A 22,457-nucleotide genomic window follows, 5' to 3' on the forward strand; every position below is an offset into this window, starting at 1 on the left:
GGGTCAAACTGAATGCCCCTCCATAGGCCTTTCCACCTTGCTTCATCCATCCTTTGTCTCTCCAAAGAACGTCTCTTCCCGAGCTCCCCCAGTATCATCTCCACCACCACTGGACAGGGGAGGACTTCTCGCCTCAGAGAAACCTTGCACCGTGCACTCCAGGTGTAAAAGCAGACAACAGAGCTGACTAAGAAAAGAGTGCCCAAATCATAACCCCTGTGTCGCTTGAATGTCCCATAGGCCCACTCCTGGTAACTACAACCAGAGAGGCAAGGAATGGCCAAGGCAACAGAGACTTGTTTGAAGACATCTATGTTAAAGGATAAGTAAACCTTTAAAATAAGTGAATGTAAAACTAATGAGGGGGCTATTCTAAGCACTTTTGTCATTTACATTCATTATTTGTTTTCTTTTTATTCCAAGATATTAAGGTATACATGTACTGTTAATATGAATGAATTTTGTTACAACAGCGCCACCTGCTGGTCAGTTTCCCACCAGTCTGACCAGCAAGTAGTCAAGGAAGTTGTCAGGAGAAAGAAAGAGGCTGATGTTCTTCTGCTTAGGAAAGATGTGAGAAAGGTTTCTAATTTTATTCCTAAGCAGAAGAACATCAGCCTCTTTCTTTCTCCTGACAACTTCCTTGACTACTTGGTGGAGTTGACTAAAGAGAGCCCTGATCTCATCACTAAGGGCAGAGACACACGCTGCTATTTCAGGAAATTAGTCACCCAGCAATAAATGGCTTCTTCTTCTTGGGGCGACTAATCTCCCTGAACTGCCTTCCCGCCGGCTAGAATGTAAAACGCCGGCGGGATGGCACCCGGATCACTTAGTTTTCTGAAGTTGCCTCACAAGGAAACTTTGGGCGACTTCGGAATGTGAAACGATCCGAGTTCCATCCCTCCGGCAATTTACATTCTAGCCGGCGGGAAGGTATTTAGGGGAGATTAGTCGCCTGAAGAAGAGACGTTTGTTGCTGGGCGACTAATCTCCCCAGTAGCCTCGTCTGCCACCACCCTTAGTCTGGACAGTCCTTCAGGGCCAGTGATGTATGAAAGTAGGAACCCAAGACTCTCCCATCCATCTCCCTTCTGGGATTAGCCCTGATCTCTCCAACTTTCCAAAATGTACTGGCCCAATAATTAGTCATTCCACTGCTGAAAAGTAAATGCAGGAGATGCTCATATAATTTAATGGAAGTATTCATATATATATATAATATATGCAATATATGTCATTTTGTGTCTGGGCTCCAATCAGATAAGAATTTGACTGATAAGATTTGGCTTTTACACTATTGGTGCTCTTGCACTTCTGTGCTGGCTCAGTTTGTTAAGTTTGTTTTTTCTTTTCTTTTCCTTTTTGTTTTTATTCTTTTACTATGCCATATTAAAATGTATAATTTACACACGTTTTACATCGGCCTCGAGAAGGCCAGATCTTCACATTGTATTACCAACCTATAAAAGTAATAAAGATATTGAATATAAAAAAGAGAAATAACAAGTGTCCTGTGCACAACTGCCTGGTTTGTGCTGCTCCCTATAAACAAAGGTTCATTTAGTCCTCAAGTGCCATGTACTTTATTTTATTACGGGACACAGACCTACCCACCACCCTGCCGTATTGGCCAGTGAATTAGATGTTGGGGATACAGATCAGGTGAGGAGGTTGGGATTATAAATGATGGGTGAGGGTTGGAAAATGGAATTGCTGCCAGTGTGTAGGGTAATTAGATTGTAAGCTCTGAAAGAGTATTCTCTGCACAATGTTGGTGCTATATAAATACAGGATAAACAAGATAACTGTATAATCAACAGGGCCAGACTGGGGTGTGTGAGTCCCACCAAGGCTGCCACAACAGGGGCCCCCCTGACACCCGCTTATTCACCAACGCCAGCCCCTCCCCCCATGTGCACACCTTATACTTCTTTTTGTCATTATCAGGGGAGGGAGGGCAGCAGGGGAGCAATGGTGGAGGGTAGACAGGGATTGGGTCTGGGTTGGTGTCTCTCTGACCAAGTCCAGCCATGATCATCAGCACTGACTGGGCTGCACAATATAATATAATAGAAATCCGTTCACTGAATGCCCAGCACCACCTTATCCCAACAAACAAAGGATAAGTTAATTCATAAATTAATAAACTACAAACGCTCACAAAATCCGAATCCATGAAAGATTCACTGGGAATCCCTGCTGTTATATCCACCCGACCCAACTACTGCTGCTGCTGCCGCTGCCTGCACCGACTGCTCATTGACGTGTGCCTAAATTCATCAATAATTCACAAAGAGCCTCATCATGGGCAAAGGAACCACAGGATCAGATCATTTCTTTTCATTTCCATTTATAGGCTGAATCTTAACATCCTTGATACAATATTGAGCTCATTTCATGCGCAATATATTTATATATATATATTTATATACACTGCTGTCTCCCCTCTTGGTCTTTAGCCATCTCTCAAAGAATGCAATTATATTGTGTATTATATTGTGTATTATATTGTGTATTATATTGTGTATTATATTGTGTATTCTATTGTGTATTATATTGTGTATTATATTGTGTATTATATTGTGTATTATATTGTGTATTATCATGATGTTACACTTTCTCCCAACAGGAGGTGCCAGCGAGTTCCGCTGTGTCTCATCCCTAAAGCACAACTTCACCCCTTTTCTTAATTTTAAATGTTTTCAAGTAGGCTCAGCAGGTGAAAACCCTGATGAGTTTATCTTTCCTTTTTTCCAAAGGAAAGCACAGATGCCGGAGGCTAATCTCTATTGTAATGGAGAGACTGTGGCACCCTCAGCTCCAGCCATCTGCTCCCTAACAACTCCCAGGGGGGCAACGAGAAAATGTGAAAAGTGAGTAACAGAGAGAGAGAGACTGTCGCTAATGTGTTTGTCATTGTCGTCTTGTCACTGTCACATCTGAACTCATAAACTACAGACAAGATTAAACAGGCTCTGTGTTATTAATGTTAAAACATGACATGGACAACCCTGTTAGCTTTATATAAAAGAGCAACTCAGAGCCCTAAATCCCCCCTAACTGGCCTTCATGCTGGACCCCCTTAGCTCATAACAAGGTTACAGATATATAGAAACATTGGGGTGTCACCCTGCTATAGTTCCAGGGGTACCCAGGGTACAAATAAGCACTCACCCCAAATCTCCCCCTAACTGACCTTCAGACTGGGCCCCCTTAGCTCATAACAAGGTTACAGATATATAGAAACATTGGGGTGTCACCCTGCTATAGTTCCAGGGGTACCCAGGGTACAAATAAGCACTCACCCCAAATCTCCCCCTAACTGACCTTCAGACTGGGCCCCCTTAGCTCATAACAAGGTTACAGATATATAGAAACATTGGGGTGTCACCCTGCTATAGTTCCAGGGGTACCCAGGGTACAAATAAGCACTCACCCCAAATCTCCCCCTAACTGACCTTCAGACTGGGCCCCCTTAGCTCATAACAAGGTTACAGATATATAGAAACATTGGGGTGTCACCCTGCTATAGTTCCAGGGGTACCCAGGGTACAAATAAACACTCACCCCAAATCTCCCCCTAACTGACCTTCAGGCTGAGGCCCCCTTAGTTCATAACAAGGTTACAGATATATAGAAACATTGGGGTGTCACCCTGCTATAGTTCCAGGGGTACCCAGGGTACAAATAAACACTCACCCCAAATCTCCCCCTAACTGACCTTCAGACTGGGCCCCCTTAGCTCATAACAAGGTTACAGATATATAGAAACATTGGGGTGTCACCCTGCTATAGTTCCAGGGGTACCCAGGGTACAAATAAGCACTCACCCCAAATCTCCCCCTAACTGACCTTCAGACTGGGCCCCCTTAGCTCATAACAAGGTTACAGATATATAGAAACATTGGGGTAACAGTCACCCTGCTATACCCACTTTCACGTCTTGCTGGGATGGGTGATAGCGTGAAATGCAAAAATAGAAGGGATGGGTGATACTGGGAGACACAAAGACTCTGGGAGGAGTGAGAATAGATTTTATAAAAGATGACAGTGAATTTGGCAGGAATTCTGTGTTTCTCCATCAATGGAATTGAGTGCATTATGTGCTGAAAGGGAAACAGTTTAGGGGGAATTAAGTTCCTATTAGATAATCAGTGCTGTATTCACTAACAGATTTGATCATCTAATGAGCCAGATGACATAAACAAAGAGGAATAATCTAAGGGGGCATTTGCCGACATTATATATTGCATTATAACATTAGAGAAGATACTAGAGGTCTCACACCCATACATTTCAGTTCAAAGCACAAAAAAACAATTAATCAGGTTTTCCAGAATTTAAGTGTAACAGTTTTTGGCAAATTGCAACATATCTGTGCCACATCATATCAGTATTGTATCTGGATTTTATCTGGATTGTATCTGTATCATATCAGTATTGTATCTGGATTTTATCTGTATTGTATCAGTATTGTATCTGTATTGTATCAGTATTGTATCAGTATTGTATCTGTATTGTATCAGTATTGTATCTGTATTGTATCAGTATTGTATCTGTATTGTATCAGTATTGTATCTGTATTGTATCTGTATTGTATCAGTATTGTATCAGTATTGTATCTGTATTGTATCTGTATTATATCAGTATTGTATCTGTATTGTATCAGTATTATATCTTTATTGTATCTGTATTATATCAGTATTGTATCTATTTTATCTGTATTGTATCAATATTGTATTTGTATTTTATCTGTATCGTATCAGTATTGTATCTATATTATATCAGTATTGTATCTGTATTATATCAGTATTGTATCTATTTTATCTGTATTGTATCTGTATTGTATCAATATTGTATCTGATGAAGTGCCAGAAAGAGGCATGAAACGCGTCAGGTGACCTAACATTTCATAGGGTAGGAGTACATCTGTAGTAGATGCCTGTTTGTTGTTTTATTACCAAATAAAGTTGGAATTTTGATTTTACGCCATACGTGTGGATTGGTTTCCTTACCTAATCCCCCACATATGATGTCTACTGGAATGGAGACCAGCATGAGGGAGCCAGCACAACATTGGGATTGGACATAGTGGAGAAGTGGCCATAACAGGGGCATGTGAGTTTTCTCTTTTTGTTTTATCTGTATTGTATCGGCATGGTTTTGTATCTGTATTGTATCTATATGGTATCAGTATTGTATCTTTATTGTATCAGTATTGTATCTGTATTGTATCAGTATTGTATCAGTATTGTATCTGTATTTTATCTGTATTGTATCAGTATTGTACCTGTATCGTATCAGTATTGTATCTATATGGTATCAGTATTGTATCTTTATTGTATCAGTATTGTATCTGTATTGTATCAGTATTGTATCAGTATTGTATCAGTATCACATCTATATCCTTTCTGTATCACAGAGTAGGAGAGACAGACAGACTGTGACTGTTTAGTTATTATAAATAATATGAACAGAGTTTAGAGCAAAACAAACCATCTATTTTGATTGGGCACAAACTGATTACAACAATCATTAATGGGACTAGTGTGGCCAGATGTGCATCACTGGGGTTCTTGAGATTAATGCCAACATAGCAACTGTTGCCTCCTCTGTCATCATAGAAATAGTACAGTCACGAGCAACTAAATGCTAAAGGCACATAACTGAACTGAATCTCACATACCTACTTTCCTGAGCTCTGGAGGGACCGAATATTTGTTTAGGGGGGATTCCATGAAGTACGATCAAACCTGCAGCTCTCCCGCTGTTACTGAACCACTGCTGGAGGTTAGAAAACAACAATAAATATCTTAAATACTGAATTTATTCTTGTTGTATGTCACTGTTAATCTGTGGGGCCCTGGGCTAGCAACCCTAGTGTTCTCCTCTTCCCCCTCCAAGTATGATTCTGGCTGATATCAAGGGAAACACAAGCCACGGCTGCTATATCACCACTGTTATTGGGGGTCTCTCCTACTTTAAAGCCATTGATTTCCCCCAACTTCGGTCTATATCACTGACTGAAGGGGCACTAGCGTTACAAATGTGAGTGCTAAAAGATGGGCAATAAAGGGACAAGGGAAGAACTATTAGTAGAAGGTCTTTGTTGGAACAGAACTGGTGTTTGGGAATTGGGGAACAGTAGCTCTAGGTTGGTTCCTGGGTGGGATGTTCATTAAAGGCATTTACTTATCTAGCCTTATAGAATAGGTATTGTTAGTGCCCAGTTTAATAGCCTTGGCTGTCTGTGTAATCATTGGTGGAAAAGAGGTGGAATGCTATCCAGGTGTAGTCATGGCCCATGGGGTGGGGGTGGGGGTGGGGTAGAGGTGGTACAGACATGGCATGTCTTTTAAATTCTTCATATGGTGGAGGGTGATGCCTGGAGCCTGGAATGGACCAAGTGAAAGAGGTTCAAAGTGAAGGATTGTCATGGCACTGTTACATAGTAGTATGGGGCCCCATGTAAACTTATGGCAGCCCTATCTTCATATAATGTTCAACTACAGTTCCCCTCAATCCACTGACAGCCAAAGGCAACAAAGCAAGTCCACCAAAATGACCCCTTATCAAAAAGCTGATCCATTGAAAGGGTAAAAGTTCAGAGCAAGGTGCAGAGCACAGTTACCAGCCCTTTCCTAAGCACCCCTATTCCCTAACTTGTGTACAGGGGGTGGGATAAGAGGAACTGAAGCACCTCCAATAGTGCAGCGATTTATTCATGGAGTGGCTGGAGGCTGAGTTCAGAGACCTCAGTTATTCACCCAGGCTGGAAGGTTGGGTGGAAAGTGCAAAAACATGGTGGATTGTGCCAATTTTTTGCACTTTGCCCTCTTTCCAGTTGTAAATGGCCCCTAATGCCTCAGCAGGGTAAAACTTGCTAATTCGGAGTTGGGAATTTCTATGTAACACAGCCACTGGGCAGGGCAAGGGGTAACTACAGTGTAAATGAGCGGACAGTACCCTGAAAGTCAGGTGGTTTTAGCTACGGCATTTCAGCACCATCTCCATCTGGACAGCTCCTGTTAAGAAATAAAGCAGAAAGGGGAAATATATGATGTTTCATCTCTGTACAGCACTACGGAATATGTCACCGATATCAAAAATTTAGGATAATAATATTTACCCTTGCCTTGGTCTATCTATCTATCTATCTATCTATCTATCTATCTATCTATCTATCGATCATCTATCTATCTATCTATCTATCTATCTATCTATCTATCTATTGATCATCTATCTATCTATCTATCTATAAATCATCTATCTATCTATCTATCTATCTATCTATCGATCATCTATCTATCTATCTATCTATCGATCATCTATCTATCTATCTATCTATCTATCTATCTATCTATAAATCATCTATCTATCTATCTATCTATCTATCTATCGATCATCTATATATCTATCAATCTATCTATCTATCTATCTATCTATCTATCTATTATCTATCTATCTATCTATCGATCGATCGATCATCTATCTATCTATCGATCGATCGATCATCTATCTATCGATCGATCGATCATCTATCTATCTATCTATCTATCTATCTATCTATCGATCATCTATATATCTATCAATCTATCTATCTATCTATCTATCTATCTATCTATCTATCAATCTATCTATCTATCTATCTATTATCTATCTATCTATCGATCGATCGATCATCTATCTATCGATCGATCGATCATCTATCTATCTATCGATCGATCGATCATCTATCTATCTATCAATCTATCTATCTATCTATATATCGATCATCTATCTATCTATCTATCGATTATCTATCTATCGATCGATCGATCGATCGATCTATCTATCTATTATCTATTATCTATCTCTCTACTGAAAAGGGCTGGATGGCAGCAATTGTCCTATATTATATATCCTTCTCTCGTTCCGCAGAGAGAAACTTCAGTGACATTTGGCTCCTGTTTATCTTCCTGTGTTCGAACTGAAACCACAGTTATTTTACCCACTTATCTGTTATGTAAACATGTGCCCTATTACCCTATTTTATGCCGGCATCCCCTGTGGTTATTCATATGAACTGGCGCAGCTCAGAGTAGGTTCAGATTCTATGGAGACTGCTCATTACTGTATATCAGAATAAAAATGCAGCACAATAATGAAGGGGTAGGGGGAAATATAAGTGTGCTTAGTAAAACAATGTTCAGAGCAATTAAAAATATTAACATCTATAATTACCTAAGAAGCGATTACAGATTTGTCTACTTCCCTGGTATTAATCAGCGGGGTATTGAATGTCTATATATATATTTGTGTCATTTAGTGAACACTCTGCACAGTCTGGAGATCAGGCTCAATAGGGGGTTGGATATATTGTTATTTAATCCCTTTGTGCTTGATCTGACCCCTTTCACAGACCATGAATAGTTAAAATGTCAGAAGCTTCTCTCCTCCCATAGAGCTGCTGCGTGCTGAGTAAAAGAAGGTGGTTTCTCTCCCCAGCAGAGAGCAGCCCACCCCCTTCCCATTGGCTTCCAGTTCAACCAGTCCCCTCATCAGCATCTGTGGATGCAGAAAGCAGTGCGGGTGGGGCCATTTCCTGCAGAGATGCTGCCCCATTGCCTCCTGAATGTTGCTGGTTGCTAGAGACACGACTGGGAGCGTCGGAGAGAGAGGGAGACAGTGGGGGTGAAGGAAGATCTCAGTGTCCTCTGCCCTCTCCGCACAACGACATAGGCCCATGGGGCTCCAGAAGTCCAGAGTAACGATTATGTAACAAAGATTCTGGAATCCTCTTAGTCCATCCGAGAATTGCTGCTGTCGTTGTTGTTGTTGCAGTTGCCCTACAGTCGATTGGAAAGACAGTGAAAGGACATCCCGGAGGTTTGCTCTGAACATGACTTGGAGAGATCTTGGTCTCCCTCTTTATCGTTTGTGAAGGGTTTGATTCCTCTGCTTAGGTTTGCCTTGGACTTGGAGTGTATGTGGGACTGCTACGCACATTGTTGATATTTGTGTGCATGCGTAGGACATTTGGAAAGGGGGGGGCAGAGAGGAGGTCTAAAGGTTCGTTCAAACTAACAAGCCCCCCACCCATTTATTTCTGTGTTTTTTGAAGAACCCCCAACCAGCTGCCAGCGTGAAGAATATGGCATGGCCCTGTATCACCAGGGCCTGCTGCATAGCCCGCTTCTGGAACCAGCTGGATAAAGGAGATATCGCAGTGCCTTTGGTTTTCAACAAGTATTCGGAGGTGACGGAAGGGTCTGCACAGTACCATGCCCACCTACAGCAGCCACAGGCTCGACTCAGTTCTGCTGCCATAGAAACACAGTCGGCAGTGGTAGAGGCAGATCATGGAGGCCAAGTTGGTTCTACCAAAGACTTGTCCCAGAAGCCTGGGCTGGGGCCTAACAAAATGCAGACCGATTCGGTCATGCGGCAGGATTACAAAGCTTGGAAAGTGAAGCCTGAACTGAGCTGCAAACCCAAAACTGAGTACCAGCCTTCGGAGGCCCCCTTTGATAACAAAACACAGTACCAGAAGGACTTTAAAGCATGGCCTATCCCTAGGCGGGGGGATCATCCTTGGATCCCTAAACCATCTCCAGGTCTCAATGCTCCAACTGCCTCCAGTGAGGCCAAGAAATCAGCTGTAGCCGTACCAGAGAACAAGCCCACTGAGCCGGCTAAAGTGGAGGCCACAGAAGAAGTTGTGCCCAAAGTTAAGGCATCAGTCACTTTCAGTGGTTTGCCCATTAAGGAACCAGTATCTAAGGAGAACCCTGAAAAGAAGAGCAGGGAGAAGTCTCCATCTGGCCAGCTTCACGTGGATGGGATGAGACCTAGGGATGCAGTGGACATGCTCAACAGGCAGATTAAGGAGGAAGGAGGAGCAGGTTCATCATACAGGTCAGACACAATTTCAGTTTGTACAATGCGCAATGTATATCTTATGTACTTCCAGCCCTCCTCTCTATATTGTCCTGAAAAACTTAATACAGTTAAGATTTTTACATGTAAAAACTTTTTTATCCACCGCAAAATCATTTCGTAAGTTGTCCCCCAGGTGTGTTCAACAACTGGCTACTGCTCCATTATTTCAGAAGTCAGAGCCAGCAGTGCAGAGAAAGTAAAAACTCCCAGAAATTACAATCGAAAGTAACGTTAACACCAGTGAAAACGTGAAATGAATGTATTTGGGGAAGCTGTTTTATTTCATTAGGCAAGTTTTTAGGCAATCCAATGAATGAAGTGATCAAGATGTGATGCAATTGATGTACAACTGCTTGTTTGTGTTGGCTGATCCCTTACTGATACACACGGCACAACACTGGGCTTGGCGAGTTCATGTGCACAGGGACTACTTCCCCTTTATTCCAACCAGCCACAAATTTCTTGGCTTTAAATGCACCAGCTAGGGAGCACCAGTGCCCATAAAGGTGCAGAAGTCTGTGGCAGATATGAAGAGCAGGGTTGCCTCCCACCCAACAGCCTTGGAAGCTTATTGTCGTGGGTGCAATTGCTCTGTGCATAGGCCCTAATGGGTGTAAAATGGTGCCCTCTAGAAGTGTTGCATTCGGGGCAATATTAAATCAGCCCGTTTACATCCAAAGGTTTTTGCTTGGTGGAACCATGGAAGCAGTTATCCACATTTATATTCTATAATAATAATCTATAATAATGATCACTGGGGGGCAATGTTTAATTGAAATCTAGGCAATGAAAACAGCATGGCAGCTCTAACTAATAAACTCAATGATGCAGTTGATTTATCTTTAAGGTGACACTTCCTCTAACATTTTCATAGTCATGGGCACAAGCAATTATAGTTACCGGTAAATATACCCATTGTCAGATATTACCGGGAAGGGAAGATATTGGTTGAGCAAAGTATATTAGTAGCAAGTTCAAGTCCATGGCTGGGCTCAATGGGCTTAATGACTGGTATAAACCTTGTGTTTGAATGGAAGCGCCAATGAGCAGAATCTTCTTTGTCTTCCTGTATCAGTCAGTATTTGTATGTATTCTGTATGTTTCATATATATATATATATATACATCCTTGCCTCCCGGCTCAGCAGCCCCAGCACATTCAGGCAGCAGGTCTCATACAGAACCATAGCCCGCAGGCAGTTGCATGAGCCAGACATGGGGGGCAATGGAAACCCACCCTTTCCTTTTAATCCAATTAAAGCCCAGTCAGGGCACAATGCGCTTGCAGATACAATGCAACAAATCAGAGCTGCAGCGAGTGGACACCAGGGGTTAAACTCTTTCAACCTCCTCCTTTTTTTTAGGTAGTGCGGCATCGTGTCGATTTCTTGCCCGTATTAAATTCTCCACCCCTACAGCCCCCCTTCCCCTTCTCTTCCTTGGCATCTGGGGACGCAGAGAGCAAGGTGGGTGGGGTCCCTGGATTTTTGTGGTGCTACCTATTTATTTTTCTCCCCGTTCTGAGCATAGATGGATTCTTCTAAGCAGGGTGTAAATATGCCATTAGAATTATAGCAGAGAAGGGGGTACATGGACATATAGTAACAAGGCGGTGAGATCACAGGAGACAAGGCTAGCCATCTTTAATTTGCCGGGAGGGATTTGTTCGGCAGCTGTTTGTTTCCATAGTGAAGGAGAGAGATGCTGCTCGCAAGGCTGTAACCAGGCATCACTGCTGCAGAAATTTTGGGCATTTGTGTTGGGAAGAAGAATTACCTGACGTGGGATAAAAAAGGGATTTCTTGGTTCCTTATTTCCGTCACTCTAATCTCAAGCTCAAGGTGCAAGAAGATGGCATGGCCTTGTGTCACCCGGGCGTGTTGCATCGCTCGTTTTGGGAACCTTCAAGACAAGGGTGACATTGCGGTGCCTTTAATGTATTCCAAATATTCCGAGGTGACAGATGGGGCTCAACCACGCCCTGGGTCTGCTGCCATAGAAACGCAGCCATCGCTCTCAGATCCATATTCTGGAAGCTTGGGCAAGTTATCAAGGGATATCTCCAAGAAGCCAGACTCTGCCAGGGGCTCGGTCATGCGCCAGGATTATAAGGCATGGAAGACGAATCCGGAACCGAGTTGCAAGCCGAGAATTGAATACCAACCTTCCGAGGCGCCTTTGGAACGCGAGACTCAATACAAGAAGGACTTTCGTTCCTGGCCCATTCCCCGCCAAGGTGACCATCCATGGATCCCAAAGCTCAGCCCAAGTCCCACCATGCCCATCATTTCCAGTGAAGATAAAAAGAAAAATGATTTTGTTGTCACCAAGGTGGCACCGGCAGAGATGAAGATAATCAAACCCGAGCCAACGGAAAATGCCAAGGGGAAGGGCCCAACCGTCTTCATTACCGCCCCAGAAATCCTGATTTCTGTCGTACAAGAAACCAAGGAGAACCAGATAAGAGAAAACTTCATGCCCAAAATGCCTGCCAAGGAGCCACCGGCACCAAGAGATACAGTGAGCCTCCACCCAACGCAGGCCAAAGGAGAAAGAGGAGCTGGTACTTCCTACAGGTCAGACTGGGTTTATATTCTCTTTATTAAATACCAGTAGATATATATATATATATATATATATATATATATATATATATATATATATATATATTAGAATCTGAAGGGTCACTTTACCATTACCTGTTTTCCCTGGTTCTGACTTTTTTTTCTTTATAGTCTGTACAGAGAGATCCCATAAAACTATGGCAGCATAGGTATTCCCTGTACTAAGCACAATTCAGCAGGAACAGTCCCCTAAGTTTGCTCATAGTCTGTACAGAGAGATCCCATAAAACTATGGCAGTATAGGTATTCCCTGTACTAAGCACAATTCAGCAGGAACAGTCCCCTAAGTTTGCTCATAGTCTGTACAGAGAGATCCCATAAAACTATGAAAGTGTAGATACTAAGGCAAGATTAAGAGGCTGGGAGATAGATCAAGTCAATTGCAACCTGCTGATTCGAGCTAACACTAAACTACAACTCTCAGCATACATATTTGTATGTTTATCAGCTGTGTGGCACATAGAGTGTTTTGCTCCAGGTTTCAGAAGGAGACTGATCCCAGTAGCAGTGCTCACACCTCCCTAGAGAATTAACTGATTATAGATGAAGAACAAGCATGTGAGATGATTTGTATAACTTTTGATTTGCTTATTTTACCCTTTATATTAAACTCATCTGATCCCCTGAACCCCTATCACTGTGTCACTGTATCAATCCAGTCATTAAAGAGCTTCAGTGACAACTCCCGGGACTCCCCCAGAATGTAACAGGCTGCACGTCATTGGCTAATAATAATAATATAACCTGCCAATCACAGCTCATGCCACAAATCTGCTCTTGTTTTGGCTCAGAAGGATCAGATTCCCTCACACACATTTCATCTGATCTGTGCCACCCCTGCCAACGAAGTGCTCCCCCAATGTGGCATCATATTGTTTTATTCACTGAGCTGAAACTGATGGGCAGCGATCTTTGTTCAACCTTCACTACTATGTGACTCCTTCACTATAGAGCACATTGTGCCCCCTCTATATGTTATATACTCCATATGGCGTATAGTGTATCACTCATGTCTTATAAGGGATAATGTACCCCCTACTGTAAATGATAAGGATATTAGAAGTCACTGAGGGGTTGTTCTGTGACCATATAAAGGCACAAGGCTGCAGGCTGAGTTATACAGGGAACTCTGAGTATCACTCATGTATTATAAGGGATAATGTACCCCCTACTGTAAATGATAAGGATATTAGAAGTCACTGAGGGGTTGTTCTGTGACCATATAAAGGCACAAGGCTGCAGGCTGAGTTATACAGGGAACTCTGAGTATCACTCATGTATTATAAGGGATAATGTACCCCCTACTGTAAATGATAAGGATATTAGAAGTCACTGAGGGGTTGTTCTGTGACCATATAAAGACACAAGGCTGCAGGCTGAGTTATACAGGGAACTCTGAGTATCACTCATGTATTATAAGGGATAATGTACCCCCTACTGTAAATGATAAGGATATTAGAAGTCACTGAGTGTTTCTGTGAATATACAAGGTTATAAATAAGTTGTGGAATGGCTTCTAATGAACTTAAGGTTAATTTGTGAACACAAAGAATTGTGTATTGTGGCTTTTGTGCACCCAAATCTTCGCCAAATTGTATGCATTTGTGTTTTTTTGTAAATTAGGTGCAATTTGCAGAAGTATGTTTGGACACAAGCGAGTAAAGTTTTCATCTATTGTAATGTGACAGCCCTTCGGAAATGTGACTTCTGTAATTGTAATGCAAAGGGTACAGCACTTCAAGTTTCAGTGAGTCATGTGACACCGGTGACATCACTAAGCTGTATATAGTGAATAAAGTGCCCCCTCTTGTAAAATATAAGGATATTATAAGTCACTGAGGAGTTCCATGACCATATAAAAGTACGAGGCCAAAGACGAAAAGTTTTTAAACAGGTTGGTCATGATACTCCAAGGTGACTTCTAATATCCTCATATTTTGCCACTGGGGGTACTTTATTTATTATAATACACAAGTTTCAGTGAGTCATGTGACAGAAATGACATCACTACTCACCGTGTATAACTGATGACATCAGAACTCACCGTTTATAAAGATATAATTTACAAGATATATGTGGATTATTATAAGGAAATATACTGGGAGAAATGCGGTGGGTCCAGAGATGCAGCAGGTTGTGTATTTGTAGAGCAGGAGGGGGTTTGTGGCAGTGGAGGGGGGAGGCATCAGAGGTTTGGGGGGTAAGGGGAGGTGAGTGGGGGCAGGAGGAGGGCTGGTCACAGGCAGGACCTCAGATGGGCTTTTGGGTCTGCAGTCAGTGTACAGGCCGTTCATGTGTATAATGTGCATAAGATACACTATGTTCTCCGTATTTATCCCACAATATTGTTTTTCCCAGAATTATGGGATTGTTCTATTTGTGCCTCAAAGCTTCACAGTTGCTGCAGTGCAAAAATATTGTAGGAATTTATTCCCAATTGGAGTGTTCCGTATGTGTGTGTTGTGTCACTGCTTTTATTTCTATTTGTCATTTCACTTCTTTCTACTCCTCATTTTATTAATTGCCCTAAATTTCAAGTGGAGCTGCCCCTGTCCAGGCTTCTGTGCCAGTCACACATACTGAGCTTCCCCTTTGGCTGTTGTGTATCTGTGTGTGTAACACTAGTGTGTGTGTAACAGGGCTTGTGTGTGTGTAACACTAGTGTGTGTGTAACAGGGCTTGTGTGTGTGTGTAACACTAGTGTGTGTATGTGTGTGTGTGTAACACTAGTGTGTGTATGTGTGTGTGTGTAACACTAGTGTGTGTGTGTGTGTGTGTGTGTGTGTGTGTGCCATACTAGTGTATGAGTGTAACAGGGCTTGTATGAATGTGTGTGTAATTCTAGTGTGTGTAACACTAGTGTGTGTGTGTGTGTGTGTGTAATACTAGTGTGTGTGTGTGTGTAATACTAGTGTGTGTGTGTGTGTAATAATAGTATGAGTGTGTGTAACACTAGTGTGTGTGTGTTTGTGTAATACTAGAGTGTGTGTGTGTGTGTCTGTAATACTAGAGTGTGTGTGTTTGTGTAATAATAGTATGAGTGTGTGTAACACTAGTGTGTGTGTGTTTGTGTAATACTAGTGTGTGTGTGTGTCTGTAATACTAGTGTGTGTGTGTGTGTAATAATAGTATGAGTGTGTGTAACACTAGTGTGTGTGTGTAATACTAGAGTGTGTGTGTGTGTGCGTGTAATAATAGTGTGTGTGTGTGATAATAGTGTGTGTGTAACACTAATGTGTACGTGTGTGTGTAATAATAGTGTGTGTGTGTAACACTAATGTGTATGTGTGTGTGTGTAATAATAGTGTGTGTGTGTAACACTAGTGTGTGTGTGTGTAACACTAGTATATGAGTGAGTGTAAGAGAGAGTCAGGCAGGAGACAGAGGGAATGGGAGAAGAAGCCGCAGAGCTGAAGAGGGAGGGGCATTAAGAACAAAGAAGCAATGGGGGAAATAATGAGAGAGAGAGAGAAGGGGCTACAGGGATATTATTGTATCTGATACTGTTGTGCAGCGATGTCTGGCCACTATATGTGCAGCCAATACAGAGACACAAGGGACAAACAAGAGACAATTGAAGCTGCTGATTTTACTCTCAGGATTCCGCTCACATCAAATGAGAAACACTGACACTTTGACCATTTGCTGCAACAACTAAACTCCTCCTAATGGCAAATACTGCAAATCTGATCCCTTTAGTCTGCCCTTTATTTCTCTACAGGCTTTGTCTCATTTCCACACGTTGTCTTTCCTCTTCCAAAGCCCAGTTTTCCTATTCAGTTAAATTTCTTCTATATTTAAGGACTCGGTGGCCCTCAAGTCTCCTGAAAGCATTAGTGTTATGTTTTGGTATCCCATCCTCGTCGCCATTTGTTGTGTTTTGGTAGCCGAGGATGAGTAGAGTTGAACAGTGCTTTATTAGCAGAGTCATGCAGCCATTACACACAGGGGCGCTTCGCCAATGAGGCGAGTTGAGGCTGTTGCCTCAGGTGGCAGTGCCCCACTAGGTACCAGGGGCAGCAAAAATGCTGCTCCTGGTACTTTAAGAGCGAATTTCCGGGGGAGGGGGGGCAGCAGCAACTGCTGCTGACTCAGGCAGCGGAGGGGCCAGGATCGCCCCTGATAGTGCCCAAGCCAGTGTGCCCCCTGCAGTGACTTATAATTATTCCAAGAATTGTGACTGGAGGTGTCTGCATATGAGTGTTCAGCAGTGGATGTTATACAACAACAAGAAAAGTGCAAAGAGGAGGCTTTTTGGAAATGTGCAAAAAAAAGGGGCACTAACTAGTTACAGGTATTGAACCTATTATGCAAAATGCTGGGGCTTTCCAGTTAACAAATTTTTCTGTAATTTGGATCTTCACACCTTAAGTCTACCAGAAAATCATACAAACATGAAATAAACCCAATAGGCTGGTTTTGCTTCCAATAAGGATTAATTATATCTTAGTTGGGATCAAGTACAAGCTACTGTTTTATTATTACACAGAAAAAGAAAATTTGGATAATTTGGATAAAATGGAGTATATAAGAGACAGCCTTGTAATTTGGATCTTTTTGTATAATGGGTTTCCGGATAATGGATCCCATACCTGTACTATATAATAAATGTAATAAACAAGGATTAGGGAGCACCAACCATCAATTATGACTTTACAAAGAATGGTGTGCAGGGTCAAGTGGATTAAACATGATGAAAAAAGAGAAAGAGTAAAGAACTGAGCCATATTGTTGCACCCTCCCATCCCTTACACCCGAAAACTCACGCACGAAGGATACTCAAACGTAACTTTTAATAAATAGTTAATTAAAGCGAATTATCCAATATGCATGAATTCAAATCCGGCAACTAGCAGGGAGACGGATCAACAGGAGGCTGTGGGTTGGTTAAATAAATGTGCGGTTATTTTGTGTCCAAATTACAAATTCAACTTGTCTATTGCGCTGATTCATCAGACTGGGTAATACATATAGACCTTATGGAGTCACTTAATGCACCAACCCCTTCACCCACACAGAGTCCCCTCCCGTGAGGCAATTAGGTAAAATGCACCGATATCCAGTAAATCACTGCCCCATAGTCTAAGTTATTATCCGGCGCCCTGCCTAACCATAAGCTAAAATTTTACCTGACGCGCGTTTGACCCGCCACTTGCAGGCTTTTGTCAAACCACTGCCTCCTGTTGATCCGTCTCCCTGCTAGTTGCCGGATTTGAATTCATGCATATCGGACAATTCGTTTTAATTAACTATTTATTAAAAGTTACGTTTTAGTATCCTTCATACATGAGTTTTCAGATGTAAGGGATGGGAGGGTGCAACAATATGGGTCAGTTCTTTTCTCTTTCCTACTAACTAGATAATAAATGTCATTTATACTTTTAAGCCCAACCCTTAATAAAATGGAACCGAATCTGAATCCTAATTTGCATATGCAAATTAGGGGTAGGAAGGGGTAAACATTTTTTACTTCCCTGTTTTATGACAAAGAGTCACGCAATTTCCCTCTCCGCCCCTAATTTGCATATGCAAATTCGGATTCGGTTCAGCCAGGCAGAAGGATTCGGTCGAATCCCGAATCCTGCTGAAAAAGCCCAAATCCTGGCCAAATCCTGAACCGAATCCTGGATTCGGTGCATCCCTAATCTCTCCATAAGTAAATGCCAAGCGGAGTAAGTGCCATGTGGCCCAGACCCACTCCCTGCCCTTACTGCCCCCTGACCACTCTCTCCATCCCTGGTCATGACAAAAGAATATACATGTATGTGCACGTGTGGGCTAAAGGGGGGGTTGCGACTGCTGCGGGGGCCAGAGTGGGTTTTGCAGCAGGGACTACATCCCCAGTAGACTCCATGTCCCCCAGTCCGACCCTAATCCTTATACTCCTGATGCTGCACCTCATGCCAAATGTTTTGGTTAGTCCAAGGTGCAAAGCACAGTCAGACTGGGGGACAAAGTGCCCCCTAAATAAGCTCCTAGAGGCTCACTCTTGTACTTATTCTCCCGATCTACTGAAATGAGCCACAATTAGTGATGGGCAAATTTATTCGCCAGGCGCGAATTTGCGGCGAATTTGCGCGATTAGCCACCAGCGAATAAATTCGTGAAACGCCCGCGAAAATTCAAAAACGAGATGCCAGCGCCGTTTCACGAATTTTTCGCCGTTTCACGAAATTCGAGAATTTTTCGGCAAAGCAAAACGGCGCAAATTCGCCCATCACTAGCCACAATATGGTGCAACACAAGTAGAGTATTGGAAGAGTTGCACAAACACCACATATGTTGCAGGTGGGGAGCTTACCTAGGGTTGCCACCTGTTTGATTTTGACCCGAACAGTTTAGTTTTTCTAAGGCCTGTTCGGGTCTCCAGTTTCTGTTCAGTTTTCAGCCTTGTGAAAACCGAACACTAATCTGGTCAATAAATTATCAAGTGCGGTTAATGTCTTATTACAGAAACAACAAAAAAAGTGCAAGTCAATCAAAAATAAGAAATTGTTTTTCTACATTAGCATTGCTGTATTTCAGAGCTTTCTGGATAACTGATTTCTGTATAATAGATCCCATATCTGTAATTAAAGGATTGGGGTTACTCATCAGGCAGAATATAGATAAGAGATAGGGTTGCTACCAGTGTGGTTTTGAACCGGACATCAAAACGTTCTGTCTGGTTTACAACATTGAGAAAACTGGATGGAAAACCAGCTAGTTGTGTCTAAAGGTGGCCATACACAGGGAGATCACCAAACGAGCAGATATTGGGCTGATCCAATCGTGGGCCCAATGATCGGATCAGAATGGAGGCAATAGAGATGGTCAGATTGCAGGACCGCACCAACAAACAGATTAGGCCTATATCCGATATCTGCCCAACTTTTGGCCAGATATTGATCGGGGAAGCCCGTCGGATGGTCCCACACATGGGCCAATGAGCTGCTGACTCGGTCTGTCGGCAGCTTTTATTGGCCTGTGAATGGGGGCCTTTAGTGAAGCAAAAGTGGCAACCCTAAGCTTACCCCAATTATTGTAACCACCTTTGCATCAACGTTTCTGGGGCTTTTCACCTTCCCTTTGTCAGGATACAGGCAAAAGTGTTACCATAACATTTAAAGCCTATCTAATCACACCTAATTACCCATGATTCCCAAAGTCCAATGTGAATCCAAAGTGAGGCTTGACACACAAATCCATCACGACACATAATCCACTGTCCAATATATTCATCCCAGTAATTATAAATCCTTGTGTGGTCATCATTTGTTCAAAAGCAAGGGTTCACGTAATCCAGGGATGCACCGAATCCAGGACTCGGCTCGGGATTCGGCCAGGATTCGGCCTTTTTCAGCAGGATTCGGATTTGGCCGAATCAAATCCAAATCCTAATTTTGCATATGCAAATTAGGGCTGGGGAGGAAAATTGCGTGACTTTTTATCAGAAAACAAGGAAGTAAAATAAAATTTTCCCCTTCCCACCCCTAATTTGCATATGCAAATTAGGGTTCGGATTCGGTTCGGTATTCGGCCGAATCTTTCGCGAAGGATTCGGGGGTTCGGTCGAATCCAAAAAAGTGGATTCGGTGCATCCCTAATGTAATCACAACATTTTTATAACCCCTGTCATTTTTATAACCCCTGTAAAGCGCAGAGAGACTGGGGGACAAAGTGCTGCCCAAATAAGCTCCAAATGGGTTTCTCTTGCACTTATTCCCCCGATCTACTGAAATGAGCCCCAATATGGTGCAAACCACTGAAATAGATCATGGCACCCCAAAGAAAGTCCAGGATAACCCACAAATAACTGTCATTACATATTTCTGAATGAGCAGAATCCTGTGTGGAAGTGGATGAGTTACACAGTATTGAGCTTGTGGTTATTAAGACATATAGGGAAATGTATTTATAACTAAGTTACTTGTGTCTCGGGAATGTCTGGACTGTATCAGGCAGAGAGGGAACTGGATCTTCCAGAAGACAAATGTTACATGAGCCGGGGCTGATGGAAAGACCAGGGGACAAGGGGAAGGTATTGGTGTGACCTGATGAGGCTGGAGAAACAGAAATAATGTGAATCCTGTAAATGGAATCACAAATAAATCAATAACCTACAGGTCAATTTCAGTGCAAAATAATAATGTGAAATGTATCTGATCCTGGGGAAAAGGAAAGCCCTTATTATTTACAGTGCGTTGATGATGCTTTTAGATTTCGTTTCTGCTCCTGATCGATTGGGTTTCATAGAAAGAGTGTCTTCTAATCATTTACTTGGATTGGGGGCTGGGATTCAAAGAGGTGTTCGAGTTCAGAGCTGCCCCCCGAGCTCTAACACCCCATAGAACAGAATGGTGTTTCGCTGCAGTTGAACCCATTCTGACAAATTCTCCATTTCAAATTTAAATAAATATGCCCCCCTCTAAAGTTTTCCCATGAATTATGCAAAACTCATAATTTGTGATAATAATGTTGGTATCATGACCCTGTTTTTAGTGGGCGGGTCTAGTCTCAAATGGGCAAATGTAATAACGTCATTAATAGAAGACTACAAATAATGTTGCCTTTTTTCATTACATGCGCAACAATTAGGTCCCTTAGTTGTCCTTAGATTGGGACCCGTCTCTCAACGCCTGCGGCACCAACATTTCTCACTCCCGGTCTCGTATTTACTGCTTAGTGTAAACCAATGTGACTGGCAGCTCAATTCATCTACTGAGTGACAAAATCCCAATTAGCGACAGAGACTGATTCGCAGCAATGTAATCCATAGAGAGTTTCCTGAAGGAACTAATCTAAATTAATGTCAGGATTATTACTTTCAAGATATTTAAGACAATGTATCCTTTATACAAATGCTGAGGGTGTCACAGCACTAACAGAGGGGTTTCACATCAGTTTTACCATATTAAAAGGAAACAATCTGAAGGTTAAGTCCCATTATTATATGAGGGGATTTTATTGTGCATAGGCCTTACTATGTCTCTTTATTACAAACTCTTGCTATTTTCTAAAGAGCCTCTATACCTGCAATTTTGTAAAGTGAATTGTGATTAGTATAGGTGACTGTTCCTGCTGAATTGTGCTTAGTACAGGGGATACCTATGCTGCCATAGTTTTATGTGATCTCTATGTACAGACTATGAGTAAACTTAGGGACTGTTCCTGCTGAATTGTGCTTAGTACAGGGAATACCTATGCTGCCATAGTTTTATGGGATCTCTCTGTACAGACTATGAGCAAACTTAGGGACTGTTCCTGCTGAATTGTGCTTAGTACAGAGGAATACCTATGCTGCCATAGTTTTATGGGATCTCTCTGTACAGACTATGAGCAAACTTAGGGGCTGTTCCTGCTGAATTGTGCTTAGTACAGGGGAATACCTATGCTGCCATAGTTTTATGGGATCTCTCTGTACAGACTATGAGCAAACTTAGGGACTGTTCCTGCTGAATTGTGCTTAGTACAGGGAATACCTATGCTGCCATAGTTTTATGGGATCTCTCTGTACAGACTATGAGCAAACTTAGGGGGCTGTTCCTGCTGAATTGTGCTTAGTACAGGGAATACCTATGCTGCCATAGTTTTATGGGATCTCTCTGTACAGACTATGAGCAAACTTAGGGGACTGTTCCTGCTGAATTGTGCTTAGTACAGGGAATACCTATGCTGCCATAGTTTTATGGGATCTCTCTGTACAGACTATGAGCAAATTTAGGGACTGTTCCTGCTGAATTGTGCTTAGTACAGGGAATACCTATGCTGCCATAGTTTTATGGGATCTCTCTGTACAGACTATGAGCAAACTTAGGGACTGTTCCTGCTGAATTGTGCTTAGTACAGGGAATACCTATGCTGCCATAGTTTTATGGGATCTCTCTGTACAGACTATGAGAACTTGAGGGACCTATATTACTTAGTATTC

General features: G+C 42.3%; 1 protein-coding gene across 4 annotated transcripts in view; it reads left to right on the plus strand.

The window, feature by feature from the left end:
• Positions 1–8,518: 8,518 nt before the first annotated feature.
• The window catches only part of LOC108708821 (microtubule-associated protein 6 homolog), a 54,359-nt gene continuing 40,420 nt past the window's right edge, over positions 8,519–22,457 (plus strand). Inside the window, exon 1 of one of the 4 annotated variants that reach the window (XM_041582827.1) lies at positions 8,519–9,900. In XM_041582827.1, the coding sequence (XP_041438761.1) occupies positions 9,137–9,900 (764 nt within the window). In that variant the 5' untranslated portion in view covers positions 8,519–9,136. Of the gene's footprint in view, positions 9,901–11,313; positions 12,500–22,457 lie in introns of those variants that run through there. The other 3 variants (XM_041582825.1, XM_018247882.2, XM_041582826.1) reach the window with 3 other exon arrangements.

The sequence above is a fragment of the Xenopus laevis genome, chromosome 2L (genome assembly GCF_017654675.1).
Source record: "Xenopus laevis strain J_2021 chromosome 2L, Xenopus_laevis_v10.1, whole genome shotgun sequence".
In the NCBI taxonomy this organism is placed as follows: domain Eukaryota; kingdom Metazoa; phylum Chordata; class Amphibia; order Anura; family Pipidae; genus Xenopus; species Xenopus laevis.